Source organism: Vulpes vulpes, chromosome 14, assembly GCF_048418805.1.
Source record: "Vulpes vulpes isolate BD-2025 chromosome 14, VulVul3, whole genome shotgun sequence".
Classification (NCBI taxonomy): Eukaryota; Metazoa; Chordata; class Mammalia; order Carnivora; family Canidae; genus Vulpes; species Vulpes vulpes.
The window spans coordinates 57,655,652-57,674,122 of NC_132793.1; the positions used below are offsets into that span (position 1 = coordinate 57,655,652).

At 34.8% G+C, this 18,471-nt stretch overlaps 1 protein-coding gene across 1 annotated transcript in view; it reads left to right on the top strand.

Annotated features, from left to right (window-relative positions):
* The window catches only part of ST8SIA4 (ST8 alpha-N-acetyl-neuraminide alpha-2,8-sialyltransferase 4), a 95,137-nt gene that overhangs the window by 41,449 nt on the left and 35,217 nt on the right, over positions 1-18,471 (top strand). The window contains 1 exon segment of the mRNA XM_025992843.2: positions 2,873-3,166. Coding sequence (XP_025848628.2) covers positions 2,873-3,166 — 294 coding nt within the window.

The window sequence follows — 18,471 nt, forward strand, 5'->3', positions numbered from 1 at the left end:
ATGTTTGATTGCAAATCTATTCATAATCTTGCTCAGTCAGCAGTATTGCTACTGGTAATGCTATGAAGTTCACAACAAGTCTACTGAATTGCTGGAGTGTGACACAGCTGGTTGGTTATTTTGGGTTTCTTAATGCTTGCCCTGATTATGTGGCATTCAGATAATTATATGACTAAATATCTGACTCAACTACAGAGTAGTTAATTTACTGACCACATGTGGACACGATGTTAATCTTTCCTTCCAGTGAAAATTTAGACATAATCATTCCAAGGAAAAATGAATATACTGGACTCCTAGGGCTAGCATGCATTATATTTTACGATGTGTCCTTCTGTCATGCTATTTTCAATACCTCTATTTCCATCCCTCACAGAGCTTGGTTGGGCTCTGTGGAAGTCATAAAAACTCTACAATAAAGCTCATATGAATCAATTACTCTTTGATCTGTGGTGCTCTTTTAGTTAGCACTACAATCATTTAGCGTTCTTTGCATCATATACATTGGTTTGTCTCCTAGATCAATATTATTCTCCAGAAATATTCTTCTCTTAATTTTGCCTCCTAGTGGAAAGTACCTGTCTTTCAACACCCAGTTTCACCAATGAATTTCTTATAAGCTCTTAAAAGACCCGTGGCTAGACAATTACTTTTAAGAAATATGCTGAGTCAATTCTAAAAGTCAATCCTAAAATCCTAAAAAGTGTTAGTCAATGTGGGAGTAGAGGTGTTTTTAAATAAATGATAAGAAAAAATAATGAAAAGCATAATGTAACTTTTTTTGACTTTTTAATGTGACTTTTAATGTGACTTTTTTTTTCCCTGAAAAGATAATGCACTAGAATGTTATTTTTGTTCTCTTTAACTGGGGTGGCTCTGATTATTTTTATAATTGTAGAGAAAATGAAGTATAGCTGTTATTTTTCTACCGTAGATATCCTCTGGAAAGAATTGCTGGGGAATTATTTTACTGGAAAGATATATCATGTTAACTGTAATTTTAACAAGTGTCGTCTATTTTTACCTAAGGAAGGAGAAGTGTCGGTAATGGTGATGTTTGGAATGTATTTTCCCCACAGTTTCCAAATTCATTTTATAATTAACTTGGTTAGACTTTTAGATTATTTTTAAGGTTGGCATGGAGCACAGTTTTGGACTTGAAAAATCATCATGTCCTCAATCTTCCATGAGTTCCACAGTAAGATGTTCATTTTGGCTTCTGTTCACATGTAGCTATCTTCCAAGGCAGTCTCATTCATAATATTCTTACTGTGATGGAAATGAATAATATCTAATCTTGTATAGGGCATAGATCATGGCTGGAGACAAATAAATATCATATAATATAGTGGGCTTAAGTAAATATGCATAACTTGAAAAAAATTATTTATTCCCAAATAATATGATGTGTTATTTTTTATTTGTTTTCTCTGAGGAGCTCAGCCTAAATAACACAGACTTCGTTTAATTGTGTTAGATGTTTGTTGTGGTGGCTAAATGTTGTCAGAGATCTAGAAAGTAATAGATATATTAATTAAGAGAGATAAGGAAAGATATACAGGCCAATATTTTTAATATCAGAGCACACACTTTACTCTTTAATTAAATTTAACTTCTTTGAGAATTTAATTAGAGTGGCAAAGAGGACAAGGAAGAATATTGTGAGGAACTTTCCTCATGCTGTCAAACCTGCAAAAGTACAGAAAGAGGAAATCAGTTTATTTCTCCCTTTCTTTAAAGGCTGACATAAGGAAAGAAAAATAAAAGAAATCGTGTGTACGTATGTGTATATGTTTTCATGAAGGGTTGGATTAAGTAGATTCAAATGATTTTTTTCTAAATTAGCAAACTCCTGTTTGTTACAAATCCAACTTCTCACTTATTAACTAATTAAAACTTACCCCCCTTTATTTTTTAGCAAATTAAAAATCTTTTTAAACTGTCCTTTAAGTCGAGCATCCAAAGATCTGTGTGATAGAATCAAAGGAGCATCACCAACTGGTGAAGACAAAATTCAAGGTGCTTTTCCAAGCTCTCTTTCAGTATAAGAATGAAATCAGCTTACAAGAGTAAAATCAGGTGCCAGCACTTTGTGAGGCCTTGGAGCTTCAGTTGGAAAGAAAAGGACATCAGATTCTCTCCCTCTTTGGCAAAGTGCATGTGGCGTGTTAGCAGGGAAGATAGGCAAATCCAGGATGTGCTAAAAAATATCAAAAAGATATTTGGTAGTAAGGGCTTTTCTGAATTATTTAGTATCTCAAAAAGGCACATTAAATGTGATCATTCCACTTTTCTAACCTTTTTTCCCATTTAGGGCTGTAGAGGGCCATCACAAATATGTTCATGGAGAATACGATAGGGAATTATACTTTCGCTTAACCTCAGGATACCGAAAAGCCACCTTCACTTAATTATGTTTATAAAGTTGTTAAGATGACTTAAGCTTGACAAGTAGTGCAGATTGGAACATCAAGTCTAATATGTTTTACTCACTTGTGGAACAGCATGTGGTTTAGATTGCCTACTGCATGGCAACTGAGCTCTTGTGAATTTACCATCATAAATTCACCTAATAGGAATTCATGTCATGGGGGTTTATGAAGATAACAGCAAAGAATATTTTTAGACAACAGGTTGAATTAATATAAATGACACTTTGAGCCCTATACTAGGACAGCACATGCTTATTGAAGACAATATTCCTGAATATGTGGTAATTTACTGAAAATAATTTTACCAGGCATTTTATCCTTTTTTTCCTCAACCTGATGAAAAAAAAAATGCTTGTTCCCTGTTCTTTTTATGTGCACTAATGTAGGAGTGGATGTTTCATATTTATTTTTCATTTGTCCGTTAATTTTTTCCTCTTCAGGTGTAATCTAGCCCCTGTGGTGGAGTTTGCTGCTGATGTGGGAACTAAATCAGATTTTATTACCATGAATCCATCAGTTGTACAAAGAGCATTTGGAGGCTTTCGGAATGAAAGTGACAGAGAAAAATTTGTGCATAGACTTTCTATGCTGAATGACAGTGTCCTTTGGATCCCTGCTTTCATGGTCAAAGGAGGAGAGAAGCACGTGGAGTGGGTTAATGCATTAATCCTTAAGAATAAACTCAAAGTGCGAACTGCCTATCCATCATTGAGACTTATTCATGCTGTCAGAGGGTAAGTGTCTGGAAAGGACCAGTCTGTCCTTGGCACAATGGAACACATAACTAAATATTTTCCGGAGACAGGAGGGAGCCTCAGTAGAATCTCCCAATGGATATATGTTTCCATATATATATATTATATATATATATATATAATATATATATATTACTCTCTCCACTCCCTTGAATTTTGTTTATGTACCGTATTATTTTAGCTCATTCTCTTTCTTGAAAAAGCAAATATTTGCTTTTCACTCATTTATGTCTGCTCATGAACAAACTACTGGTTTTATGTTTTGCTGTGTTAAAGAATAGTAAGGATTCATAGTAAAATTGATGAATCTTGGGTAAGAAAACTACCAACAGAAGTGCTGAATGGGTACTGGGCAATATTGTGGAAGCATAAATGTTAGATATATTTAAGGAGCAATTAAGCCCCATCTGTAGTTAAGAGGCCTACCCGAGATAGAGAAGGCTCGCTGACGTGACATGCCTTAATGCTCCCTGCCTCCACCCCCGCAAGTCACAGATGCCATGTTTATGAATTAAGTCAACTTTTCCCTTTTATTAATACAAGCCCAGATGCAAAACCTAAGAAATGGATTTTTATTTAAAAGCAGCAAGTGACCAAAGGCCAAATTCTCTCATGCATATGTATAAATGTGTAAAATACATAATACAAAGAGAAGCAATGGTATATACTTACTGAATATCTACTGAGTGTCAAATATTGGAGACAGAAAAATAAAGAAGGCTGATCACTGCTTTAAAGGAATAAAATAAAAATAAAGGAAAGCATAGAAAAAATAAAGGAATGCATAGGTTTTGCAGTAGAAACAGACACATATACAACTAGCTAGGACACAAACACATGGTAATAGTGTAGAATTTTTTCCTCATATTAGCAAAGAAAAAAGTCTAACATTTGAACTAGACTTGAAAAACAAAATAGCCATTCATCAGGGATAAGAGAAGGAGTCAGAGACAGGGACAGAGAGACAGAGATGGTGACAGAGAAAGCCAAACACAAGGAAATACTGTTGCATTATTAGAGTGAACCGAGACAAGGAAATGATTAAGTATATGCTTAACTTGCGGAATAATGGAGTCCACTGTGCAGCACTGGAATACAAAGCTCGAAAAATAACTTGTGATATGGTTAGGAAGAGAATGAATTTTGTTTTTTTTTTATTTGCATAAAGTACAGTTATATGTATGAATTTAGGAGAGTAAATCTTGGAAAAGATGACTCTGCCCTGGCAAGAAGGGGCACTAGAGGTGTGAAGACCAACTAGACCTCTTGATTGAGTTACTCATAAGATGATGAAGACATAGGGCATAATCAGGGGCCGTGTAAGGAAGGGCAAGTTCAAGGGACCAATTAAGTAGAACGGTTGTAAGTTCTAAGAGTAAAGAGGTCTTGAAACCCAGAGTTAAAATTAGTCTGCTTCGTGTACTATAATTGGGACTGAGCTAAGGTGGTTTTGTTTAGTTTTGTTATTATGATACTTTCCTTCCGGGATTTACCATTTCCTTGTTTAAGACTCAAGACAGTGTCTTGGACTGGGTTATTCTGTACACAATTAAATTGCATTCTTATAATTAGATCATGGTTATTCAGCATTCATTCTTTTCATGTTTGACATGAAGCTTCAACAAAGTAAGATAAAATATATTCATTTGGAGGATAAGTAGTTTTTCTTTCTTTTAGTTACAAAGATTCCTAGTAATCACAATTTGACTCTGAAGGAAAGAAAATGTATTTTTAACAGGGTAACTTTATAAATCACTGTCCTAAGAACACAACTTATTTTCTGGATGTGTTAATGCTGAATATCATATGAGTGTGAGAAGATTCTAGAGATGACGCTCTATCTTATTGTCTGGTCCTATACCCACACACTCTGACACACACCTATGCACATATACATACACACTCCAGTGAGAGCTTATTAAGATTCCAAAGCAAATATTTTGACGTAAGTACTCATTGATTATAGGAAAAACTGATAAAATTTAAGATTGCTCTGATTTAGTACGATTTTTAATAGACGGTTTTTTAGAGCAGTTTTAGGATCACAGCAAAATTGAGAGGGAGGCACAGAGGCTTCCCACACATTCCCTGCCCCCAGGTGTGCAGAGTCCCATCATCAAGATCTTGCACCAGAGCTGGACGTTGGCTAAAGCTGATGAGCTGACACTGACCGGCTTTATCACCCAAAATCCATAGTTTACAGTTCATGCTGGGTTTGCACATTCTGTGGGTTTTGGTAGATGCATGATAACGGGGAGTCACCATTACAGTAACATGCAGCGTAGTTTTGCTTTCCTAAAAGTCCTCTGTGCTCGGCCTGTCATCAGTACTTCCCCACTAACTCATGGCAAGAACTGTTTGTTTACCGCCTCTATTGTTTGCCTTTTCTCGAATGTCACGTGGTAGGAATCGTACAGCACTTAGTCTTTTCAGACTGGCCTCTTGCACTCAGCACTAAGCACTTAGACTTCCTCCGTGTCTTTCCGTTGCCTGACAGCTCATTCTTTTTAGTGCTGAAGAATATTCCATTGTCGGCCTGTGCCAGTTTATTTGTTCATTCACCTGTTGCTTCCAATTTTTGGCAATGATGAGTAAAGCTGTGATGTACAGCTTTGTGCGGGTTTTTGGGGTGGCCTTAGTTTTCAACTCATCTGGGTAAATACCAAGGAGCACGATTGCTGGATCTTATGTTAGGAGTATGTTGAGTTTTACAAGAAGTTGCCAAACTGTCTTCCAAAGTGGTTGTACCATTTTATGTTCTTGGCAGTGATGAAGAAGAGTTTTTGTTGCTCCACATTCTCTCCATTTGGTGCTTTCAGTCCTGGATTTCAGCCATTCTGATAGTTAAGTAGTGATAATTTCATTGCTTTTTTAGTTTGCACTTCTCTGATGACATATGATGGAAGGTATCTTTTAATATGAGTATCTGCCATCTTTATCTCTTCTCCAATGACAAGCGCATTGAGGTGTTTGACCCACTTTTTAGTCAGGCTGTTGGTTTTCTTACTGATGAGCTTTAAGAGGTTTTTGTATTTTTTGGATAGAACTCCTTTATCAGGTATGTCTTTTGCAAATATTTGCTTCCAGTCTGTGGCTTGTCCTCTCATTTTCTTGACAGACTCTTGTAGAGCATGAGTTATTTTTTTTTTTAATGAAGTCCAGCTTATCAATGATTTCTTTCATGGGTCATGCTTTTGGTGGTACATCTAGAAAGTCATTGCTAAACCCAAAGTTATCTAGATTTTCCTCTATGTTATCTTCTTAAGATTTTTATAGATTTACATTTCACATTTAGATCTATCATCCATGTTAATTTTTGTGACAGGTTTAAGATCTACGTCTAGTTTCTTTTCTTAATATGTGGTTGTCTAATTGTTCTAGCACCATCTGTTGAAAACAATATCTCTGGGACACCTGTGGGGCACACAGCAGAGGTTTCAGCACATGCAGCCTGGGTTCTCCCAGCAACCTCCAGTGCAAGATAGCACGAGGAGAATCTTCAAAAAAAAAAAAAAAAGACTATCTTTACTCCATTATATTACCTCTGCTTCTTTCTCAAACATTAGTTGACTATATTTGTGTGGATATATTTCTGGGCTCTTGACCTGTTCTCTTGATCTATTTGTCTATTCATCACCAACATCATGCTGTCCTGATGATGCTAGCTTTACAGTAAGTCTTGAATCAGGAAATATCAGTCTTCTAAATTTTGTCTTCCTCATCAATATTTTGTTGACTATTCTGGTCTTTTGCCTCTCCATATAGGTGTTGGAGCTAGTACTTTTGTTCCCTAAATTCTGTTTTCTATATTTCTCCATTCATTATCAATGTCAAAACACAAAATAAGAGGAATTGTTGAAATGGAGCATGTTCAATAAATTAGAATACAGATAGAGTTGTACATGATTAACAACTGTGAATTCAGGTCTTTTACAGATTTTTCTAAATAAGGAAAAAGCAGAGTTTTTTAATAATTAGTTCATCAATACTCTCCTTTTATGTTTTGTCTTAGCCACTTTCCTTCCATAACCATTATAAATTACTTCACTTAATTCCTAAGCATTTTATTCCAAAGAGTAACAAGGCAAAACAAGCTTCTGACCACTGGTGAAGTTAATGGTATATATGTTTTGATGAACTGTGCTTTAGGTGTTTTTACCAAGACTTATTTTGAATTCTCCAGGAGGAACTTACCTTGCTACTTTACTCCTCATATATCTACATTCTCCCCCTCAAGGGACAAGTACATTGAATTCTAAAAACTGTGACCCAAGTTATAAAAGTAGTTTCAGAGTTGCCTTTCACCTTTCAAATACGTTGGAAATTTGTACACGTGGTATATGTGAAAAGTAATTTCACTCAAGGAATTAATGAAACGAACATATTAATGCATGCAACGTAGCATTTCAACATAATGTTTGTGCTCTACAAAGCTACTGAAACTCTGAAGGAAAATAAGGAAGTGTGAATGCTGATGATACAGAGATTCACATGATATGAAAGCAAGAGCAAACTCCCCGAAGATCTGTTTTTTAAGTAACTGTTTTACATCTTTCTGAAACACTGTGGTTAATACAAATTCAGGAAAATAGTGTAGAGAATTTTATAGCCTCTGTTGATTACTGGAGTTTTTTGTCTCCAATAGTTTAGAGCACCTAGTCCACGGAGTTTACTGCGCATAATCACTGTGTTAAAATGTGAAGGGCCTTACAAGTACTACAATTACAAGTAGAAAGTTTAAGTGATTTGTAAAGCAAAAGGTTCTTGAACACAAAGAGAGTCATTTAGATAGTTTTCATATTGTCAGGCTTCATTATTTAAACTTTTTCCCCCTCTGAAAATGATGATGGCTTACTAACTTTAAACATCTATTTAATTGTAGGGCTTTTTTTTTTTAAGCTCTAAAAACATAACCATTAGTCACAAAACTCAAAGAGACTCTTAGATTATGTTTTAATGAATGGTCATTCTTCCCAAGCCTTATTAAATAAAATGTGAGGAAAAAAATATAGCCTGACTCTAATTTCAATACAATCTTACAAAATAACGAAAGGGTAGTCTAATGGGGACAAATAAAAGATATATTTACAAATTTAGGAGACTACGTGAATGTATTCAGCTGGTATGGGGTTGCAGGTTTTTCTTTGGCATTTCTTCAAAAGCTACACATTATTATATATTTTAATTATTACTTTGTAATTTTCCTTGTGAAAAATTGAACAATTTTCATAAGACTTTAAGAATGAAAGGGGGCAGTTTGAAACTTTAAAAATGTGACTACAAGATATAAAAAAAGTCAAGAATCTTTTGCATTTATAATAAAATTATCAAGGACAGCCTACACTATCCTGAAACAAACATTTAACCCAATGGTATAGTTTAAGATACTATTTACACTATTTTAAATTACTATATAAGACATATAAAATGTTTTTTAGAAGATTTTATTTATTTATTTATTTAAGAGAGAGAGTACATTCATAAACATGGGTGGAGGAAGGGAGGGAGGAGCAGAGGAAGAAGGATTCTACTATAACAAAAATAATGTGTCCTATTTTGTCATTGCACCCTGATTATTTGTCTCAATATCAATATTCATACAACAGGAACTCTCCTATCATTAAACTGATAAACAGATACTTTGTATTAATCAATATGAATCAATAGATTAAGGATTTGCTGCTCATTATTGAGATTAACAAAAGTATGTAATGTTCTGTGTGTTGATAATTCTAAAGTTATACAACAATTTTGTAAACATCCTACCCAAAATGATTGTTAAGAGAAGGATATGTTCAATTCATGTAGATTTTCAAAATTTTTTATGAGTTCTACTTATGACTTTTGTTCTTTATCTTTTAGTGGAGAATATATATGCTACCCTTATATTTGACAAATCTTCCAAATATTTCTTATTCCAAAAAATTTCTTCCAAATATCCAAATGAGCAGGATAATTTAACAACCACAAAAGAAATGTACAAGTTTGAGGAACACTGACTACGTGACTGCTTTAAATTTGCTTGGAAATTTTAATTTGAAATGGTTGGTATACCCCATGACCTGCAGCAGTGTTTCTCAAATTAGGGTTCACAGATATATTTTGCAGGTTCTGAGAAAATGTTCTTGTTCTCTTTAAAACTTATTTCTACATTGATCTGAACTGAGAACACTGGCTTAAGAATTTTCAAGAATTATTTAGGGAGTTGAATATACAAGGAAGGTCAAAGAAAAACTTTAATCCCGTCCATGGATAAGACTGTTAACATCCTTCTGGCTTCAATTTGTATCTTTTAAAATGTGGGTATTGACATAAATAATCATTTAGATTCTTTTAGGTGCTGCGTGTCACTAGTTTTGTGTTTCAATTGTTCTTACTCCAGTAAATATTCAAAGCACCGTGATACACGTTAGTGCTTAATTTTTACAAGCATCTTCAGAAATGTCTTCTCTTAACCTAAATAAAAAGCTTCATTTATTTTTGATCATAACTTACAAAATATATAATATAAAATATAATACACTATTAAAAATTAGTATATAGCATATGATATACAAATTGTGTTCCATGGAAGTTGCTTTGCTAGACATTTTTCATGTCAAACACAGTGCCGATAATACACTGGCTTTGCTTATAATGATAATACATGTTGATTCATGTTCAACTTGTCATTACTTGAGATTTTCAAAAATTGGTTTGGTTTTGCCATGCTTGATATATAGCAAAAGATTCCCACTTTATATTTATTTCATTGGTATTTATTGTGCTATCTTGAATTTATTCTTATTAATTTCGTCTAGTTTGGGAAGATAGCTTTCTTTTGCACTATTCCTGTCAGTGACTAAAAAACTTTTGAATTATTTCCTCTTATTCAGAATATAAGATGGTATTTTTAATTAATCTGCATATTTCATGAGCAGTATACTTCTTCCTTTTTGTCATTAAGTAAAAATGATGTATAACAATCGGGTATCACTTAATATACCCTCTTAAGTTTCTCAGGGTTTTGATGAATCATTGATGTTTTTCTTGGGCAGGTAACCCTAAATTAGCAGACTGTGGGTACTTCATTCACAATTTAATGATCAAGGTCATAATTCCTAGCTCAAGGTTTAAATGTAGAAATAATACAGAAATTGATTTGCAGAAATCAAATCAAATGACATCTCTAGCTCACCTCTTATCTGTGTGATTGTCATTCTGTTCTAAATTTTTCATTAGTCAACTATATCTTATTTATTTTTATTTATTTTAGAGAAAGAGAGAAGTATGGGGAGGTAGAGGGGGAGAGACAGAAGGGGATGGAGAGGACAAGCAGGCCCTGCACTCACAGTGTGGAGCCCAAAGTGAAGGCTGGATATCATGACCCTGAGATCTTGTCCTAAGCCAAAATCAAGAGTCAGATGCTTAACCAACTGGGCCACCTAGGCACCCCAAAGTATACATTTTTATTGAAAGAAAAGAGGTACATAGTAGTTGCCTTGTTATAATGTATGATTTTTTTTGCCTTAAAGTTTTTATTTGAATATAGTCAATAGTGTTATGTTAGTTTCCATGTACAGCATAGTGATTCTACTTCTCTCTACATTATGTGATGCTCCCCACAAGTTTAGCTCCCACCTGTCACCATCCAGTACTATTACCAGTATCATTGACTATATTCCCTATGCTGTGCCATTTGTTCCCATGACTTAGTAATTCCATAACGGGATCTGTATTTTCCACTCCCAGTAGAGTCTCCAACAAAAGTAGAGACTGAAATAGACCATTCTCAGGAAATATGAGTTCATCACTGTTATTTAAATGCACGAATTTGGAATATTGGACAAATTTAAAGTTCCACAAGGAAAAGTAATTAAAAAGAAACAACTGTGAAGATCATGACATTCACTCCAAATTTTTTCTGAAAATGGCTTACTTGTTTTAAATTTGGGTGCATGCCAAAAACATTTCCAAATGGTTTCTATTTTGATCAATGAGCAACACAGCCGTAATATTGCTTTTAAAAAAACATACATCTTTGTTTAATGTTTTTGGGTAGCTAAACTACTTCAGAATAGTTGTTTTAAACCTCATGATATTTCCATGATGGAATATTTCTTCCCTTGCTGGAGATGCTGATACTTACCCTTCTGGTGCTGCAGTGTTTTCTGAAATCATAATCCAGTTACCCTTGTGTCACAGTATTATTTCCTAGCAGCTCCTATCATTTATATTTCATTGTGGAATGTGAACATTTAAAATGTTTTATATGTGAGAAATCACTCACAGGTGTGTGGCTCAAAAAAGTAAGCTATTGGAAGCACAGCTGCCTAGATGCACTTGGCCAACGTATTTCCTAATTCTTGGTTGTTTCTCATTGAGACTGAAAGGTTCTGCAGGATAACTAGAATGGCTTTTGAGTAGGGAGGAAGCCTTCATGGCACCCAGTGACAATGACATATCCTAATTTTTCTCCCCTTGTTATGGATTTTGCTCTTTTCTCCCTCTGAATCATTTCTGTTCTTTCTTCAAGTCTCAAAGTTAAGTTCCATCTGGGCAAAATTCCTCACTCTCATCCCTTTTTCAGAGATTGATGGATGTTTTTTCTCTATTCTCTTTATAAAAGATTTATGTCTCCAATAGGACAGTAATCAGAATGCATTATTATTGTTCGCTTTGTTCTCTATGTTGTACATCTCATAATCAGCAAAGACTGATTTATCTGTCTCTTCATATAACTAAAAAAAAGGATGAAAGCCCTGTATTAATTATGGTAGGGGCTGGGGCACAGGTGCAAAGGAGTAGATAATGGAGTTATGAAAAAGAAAAAGTTGTACCAAAGCAAAACTTTGATGTCTGATTCAGGGTTAGTTCTTTAGAGCAATCAAAAAAGCAGGGCTTCAAGCTGGATGGAGGAAACATTTTTTTTAATCAGTCTGGGTACCACAGGAAATTATATTTACCATTTAGCTTATGTGGAAACAGGAGAACCATGCCAATGAGGAAGGCTTCAATCTCAATAGAGATCGCTTATCTTCCCGGCAATTTATTAATTAATCAGCTGGTATATATCAAGAACCAACTTGCGCCCGGTACCTGAATAATTGTAAATCAATGCTTACCAAATTGTACCTGCCTAAGGTATTGTTAGAATGAAAATGTAAGAGTAAGTTCTGATTAAAAAGTAAATGAACCATAATAATGAAGTGAGACACTTGGGGGCATCCAGAATGAACATCTATAAATTCATCCTGGCCACCTGAGAAAGTTGTCTTAGTTCCGCAATTTAGTAACTTACCAACTTAGAGTTATTTCTAAATCATTGTCTGAGCATTATCTTTTAATATCTGTATTGCATGTACATATATATATATATGTGTGATTTTTTAAAATATTAATTTATTATAGTGTTTCCTAGAAGAAAAAGTGACTATTTTAAACACTTTAGCCAGGAAAATAAATTGATTTTCATCATTTTTTAAATTCCAAGACTGAAATTTAGTATTCAGAACAAATGTTTATACTGCTATATTTAAGAGCTACAGGAAAAATTCATAAATTTCATAGGTTATATTCATTACATGCTTTTGGCTGTTTATTGCCTTTCTACTTTCCAGAAAGTAATGAGTGGTAGAAAGTGTATAAATAATCTTAGAAATTCCCTTGTTTCTGTGACCTTTCAGGAAAAAAAAAAAAAAGAGGAACATTGATCAATATGCAAACTGTGTATTAAATTAATCTGCATAAAGCTATTCTCATTTAAGTTCAGGTGACTGGGAATTTATTATATTCAGGGATTTCTTATATACACTAAAATAATTGTGAATTTAAAATAAAAAGCAAATTTATAATAATGAAATTTTAAACAGTGAGCATGACTAGATACTGAGTTTTCCAAGGAAGGTTATTGAATCAACTACTCCATAAATCTTTAAAAATTTATAGTTTCTTATTTCCATAGAATAACTTAGATGTGGTTTAGCTTGAAGGGAATACTTTAGATTGTTTCTGTATGATTGATCATAGTCAATCAACTAACTATAGCTCCTAATATGGTTGATTAGATGATAAATCTCAGGCTACAATTTCCAAATTATGGCTTAGATATTTGAAATGCCAGCTGGTACCAAGATACCAGGAATATATGAGAAGAGAATAAGGCAAAAGACTTGGGACTTGGGTACTAGAATTTTCATGTAAGAAGCACGTTATTGACAGAATCTGTTGCATATTTAGAAGGCTCATGTGAGAGCATACCATCATCCCTTTTGGCAAGAGATCAAGGAAAGGGTCGCCTCTCCCTTTTCTCTCTTCTCAAAGGCCTTCCCCCCAAATCATTTAAAAATCTGGGTGAGTGAAAAGTATACTGTATAAGAATAAGGGCTTTGACTATAAGATATTTTTAAAATCCTTTTAACAATTCATTTTAGTTATGGGTTTAAATAAAAACCAAGAATTGGAAAGCATGTTGTCCAGGAGCAGGCTAGAAACTAGTTTCTAGATTCCACTCAGAGCCATATACCTTGGATTGACTTCTCATAAATAAGCCATTTACATTTTTACAATCCATAGGTGAAGTAAGCCAAGAAAAATATTCAGAGAGACAAGAGAAGGAGCAAAATTATGGAACCCTAATAAAAACCAATATTCAGTGGTAGGAAGGGAAACCACACTGCAGAGGTCAGTCCCATAATTCTGCAAGCTCGCCCTCCCCGATGTGCATCCCAGACAACCAAGGGCTATTCTCTGTCTGCCACTAATATGCTGAATGGTGTTTCTTTTATGCATTAATAAATGAATGTGCTCTCCCTTCAAGGGCTTGTGGTTCAATATGGTTTTCTTAAGACTATATTTAAACACAATATATTTGTTGACATATGTGGGAAGTAGCATTTAACAGCTTATTTTGAGAACTAATCAAATTACATTATATGAGTTATAAATTCTTAAACTTCTTTTCAGTGTTCATTTCACAATAATTTTCTTCAAATAGTGTTATGCTGGTGCTGTCACACCAGGGGCCTAAATGAAGGTAAAATCCTGAACTATTTTCTCAGTTATTAATTTTCCTAATCTTAAGAAAAGAGAAGTTCTATTATATCTTAAGAACTCTAGCCTTCTGCATGTTGTACACCTGAAACTAATATATTATTGTATATTAACTATACTAAAATTAAAATAAAAAAAACATAAAAACAAAGGCAACCCCTCCCCCCCAAAAAACCCCAAAACAACACAACACAAACTTTAGCCTTCTGATACACCATTGTTAATAATTTAGGGTCCGGGATCCCTGGGTGGCGCAGCGGTTTGGCGCCTGCCTTTGGCCCAGGGCGCGATCCTGGAGACGCGGGATCGAATCCCACGTCAGGCTCCCGGTGCATGGAGCCTGCTTCTCCCTCCGCCTGTGTCTCTGCCTCTCTCTCTCTCTCTCTGTGACTATCATAAATAAATAAAAAAAATTTTTAAAAAAATCAATAATTTAGGGTCCTATCTAGATGGTTGAATTTTTATATGTGCCTTGAAGGCTTTCTCATTCCTCAAAAGATCTTACTTCTATATAGTTTGAACAGACTCTAGTTTCAGCAATAACCATCTAAACTTCAACATACTCAGGAGAGAGAAGATAAAGTAACTTAGATAAACAGTAAGGCATATATAACTGATAGCTAATTCTTACCTAGTGGCTAATAAGTTGTTGGGAATAAAGGAAGTAGTCATGAATAGACTTGGGAAATTTGAGCAGTAAGAAGTGGGAAAGATGTGGGTGTAGTAAGACTGCTGATTTCTAGCCTCCTGTTGCTCCTTACTCTGCATCTTTATTCAGCTGGATCATAAAATCAGGCATTGCAGTTAAAGGTCAGCACCAAAAAATTGTAGGTGACTAATCACTGCGCTGTTATTGGATAAATGCCTGCTGCTTGCTTGTTTTCACATGAGTTTGCAGAGACCTCGTTACCTCAGCAGTGGGATTATTTAGCTAGGTTTCCTGATTAAGTTTTTCTGGACAGAATATCAGCCAAATGCTAGTATATAAAGAGCTAAGTTGTAGTCACTCAATCCTATCCTGCTTCCACTTTCGTCCTCTAAACCGTCACCCAATGACCATGTGGGTAGTCAAATGGAATGTGTTACAGAGAGAGAATGGGCTGGCAGTTGCTATCTTATCATTAATCTCTTATTTTTACTAAGAATAAAGTGGTCTTGTTTCGGGAAGTATACATTTTCATTGTCAACACCAAATTGTTGGCCCAATGAAAGTATGGTTCATGTTGCTTGCCCCATTCTCTCATTACTCATTTGGAGCACGCTCTTGAAGAAAATATTGCCCTTTGATGCCACTCCAGGGACAGTAAAAGCAGTAGAAGAATCCATTTGTCTTCTGTAAAAAGTAAAGTCACAAAGTGATAGTGTAATAAAGGAATTAGGAATTCTTAGGTACTTGGACTGCATAGAGTCCATTGAATGAATGACATAGATTGAGTTTCCTTGGCCCTTATAACATTTCAGAGAAAGTTGCCAAAATTAATTAGGCTTTAGTACCAAATAACTGAATTCAGAATAGAGCTTCCTTGTTTCAAATATCCAGTGGTATTTGTGCCAGTTAAAAACATGGACAAAATTAAATAGCTAAAACACTCATGTGACATCTAGATATTCTTTATATAATATAAATGCAAGGGATTTATATTATACTGTTAATATTTTTGATAATTTGATTTAATAGGAACTTTCTTTTCTTCTCCTTTCCTCCACTGGAGCTGACTTAAAGTAAAATTATTACCTGAAGCTAAAGTTATGGTTTTGCATTTTATCCTCTTGATCTTATTCCTCTCAACAGAACTCTGCAAACTTTCTACAGAAATTCTTTTATAGCCACATATAAAATTTTCCCAATGTGACAAGCTGATCTTACATTAAAATCTTTTTCAGTAGTTCTTGAGGAAATTGTACAGTGTTACGTGAATGTTAGTACCATTTTAAAATAACTAAAGAAACCATGTTGGTGTAGGTTGTGGGCACCTTCCTAAACCTCTTTTCTTTGTTTTTCCTTCTTAATAGTCATCATTTAAAAAGTATATTGAAAGGCCCTGATACTTTGTAAAGTCCGTATGTGTTGCAGTCAATCCGCCAGCAGATCCACATTAATAGAAGTCACTACTAGGAAGAATCAGTGCTGCTATACACATTTTGTAGTTTATTCAGCTGGCAAATATTTTCTCTGTTTCTTTTTTCTCCAGACCAGATGCCTACAACAAAATTGCTGTCAGTTTCAAAATTAGTAAGCGGATTATTTTACAGAAAATAATTAACACAGAATATGTTTCATACAAATATTGTAGTAATACACATTGGCATGCCTAGTAGACAGAATAAAAAAATCAACTACAGAATCTTTCACTTAAAAAGTTTTTGTGGAAGGAGCAAAATACTTTAAATCACATAATTCCACACATGGCAAAAACGAATAAATGTGTTTCTGCACATTCACTCCTTCAGCAACATTTGTAGAGGGGCTGAGCTAGGCTGGGGCTCCGGAGAAGACAACAAAGCATGGGCTTCCTTAAGTAATGGAATCCCCACTTACACGGTCTAGAGGTTATGTAAGGACAGGACAAGGTAACTTGGGAATGTTAACCCAAGGAATTTGGCAAATGCTTGGAATACGTGAGTGGGGTATGTGAGTGAGGTCATTGAGAAGAAAGGCACAATAGAGTTTCCAAGCAGAATTAAAGGTCACCTGAGAGTATAAACCAAGAATTCACAGCTCTGCCTATTTGCAAATTGTATCAGTTATCTACTGCCAAACAGTCCTTTTTTGAAAGACCTAAATATAATGACTCCAGTATCTACGGCTTGATTCAAAAAAAAATTTTTAACCAGAGTCCTAGTTTATGAAAAGCTTCAGGATCTAAACAATGCTTCTGCATGCTAAAGGTGATAAAAGGAAACAGTTCTACAACTACTGAAATGAGTAACCTGTTTAGAAATAATTCAAAGTGACAGAATGAAATTATGTTCAAATAGATTTATGAATCTCTCTTCTTTCTCCACCATGATATATGGTGGATTTGACATTTCCTTTATTCCGGTTTTCTCATTTAACTTGGCGTGCACAGGAACTAAGTCCTTGGATTTTTCACTGTGCATGAGACCCTGAATATGACAATGAAGAGGCATACTGTGATTGCAAATAGATTAGGTGGAGGGCAGGGACTCACTGGAGAATAAAACAGGAAGAAGCAATTACAAGAGAAAAGGGTGACACACTGGACAAACTATTCTTGTTTTATTTTTTGCATCTATGTAATAGGAAAACTTTGGAGGTTGGTTTTCTTATATCCTTAAGTAACTAAGCACAAGCATGTGACAAAGGCAAATGAGGCTGATCCACCACAGAGACCCAGACAGATCAAACTATTGAATAGGATAGTGCCCTGACTGGTCAAGAGCTGAGGGAAGCATGAGGTTTCCTTTGTAGCAGTTGGTGTTAGGAAAGAACTTTGCATTGCCCAAGCATTGTGACTCATGATGAACTGCGTGGGGAATTTGACATCCCTCCTCAATGTTCTGGACCTTTTAACACTTAGGCTTGATTGGGGACTTTCTAACCAAGCTGATTTGATGGTGATATTACGGAACATATTCATAACTTGTGCTTGATCCCATTACACTAACACATTGAGACATGTTTCATAGTTTCTTCGAAAATCCCCCATCTTCGACCCTGCTGGAAGCTCACCATGTAATTTATATACGTCCATCAAGAAATTGTACCTTCTGCTTTGGATTTCTTTAAAAATAGCACTGTGATCCTCCCTAAAATGAGTAGAGAATGTTTGAAAATGTTGGGGGAAAAAAAGGTGTGGAGAAAATTCATAACTGCTTAGAAAAACCTACATCCACTTGAAAATCCTTGAAAATTCTTATTTCACGCATCATTTTTTTTCTGAGTCTCACTAATAAAACCATACTAACATAATAAATACACAAGTAAAAGATCAGGAATATTTTAAAATTTTAGGTGTAGCGAAAATATTTAAATGATATGAATAATCATTATATCACGTCTTCCTTATCCATTCATCAGTTGGTGGAGAGGCAGCTGAGGGATAGGCTAAATAGGTGAAAGACACTAAGGGATGGTGCTTGTGATGTACACCAGGTGTTGTATGGAAGTGTTGGATCACTAAATTGTACACCTGAAAGTAATATTACACTGTATATTAACTAGCTGGAATTTAAATAAAATCTTGGAGAAGAGAGTATATAAATATATTATCCATAGCTAATTAATATAT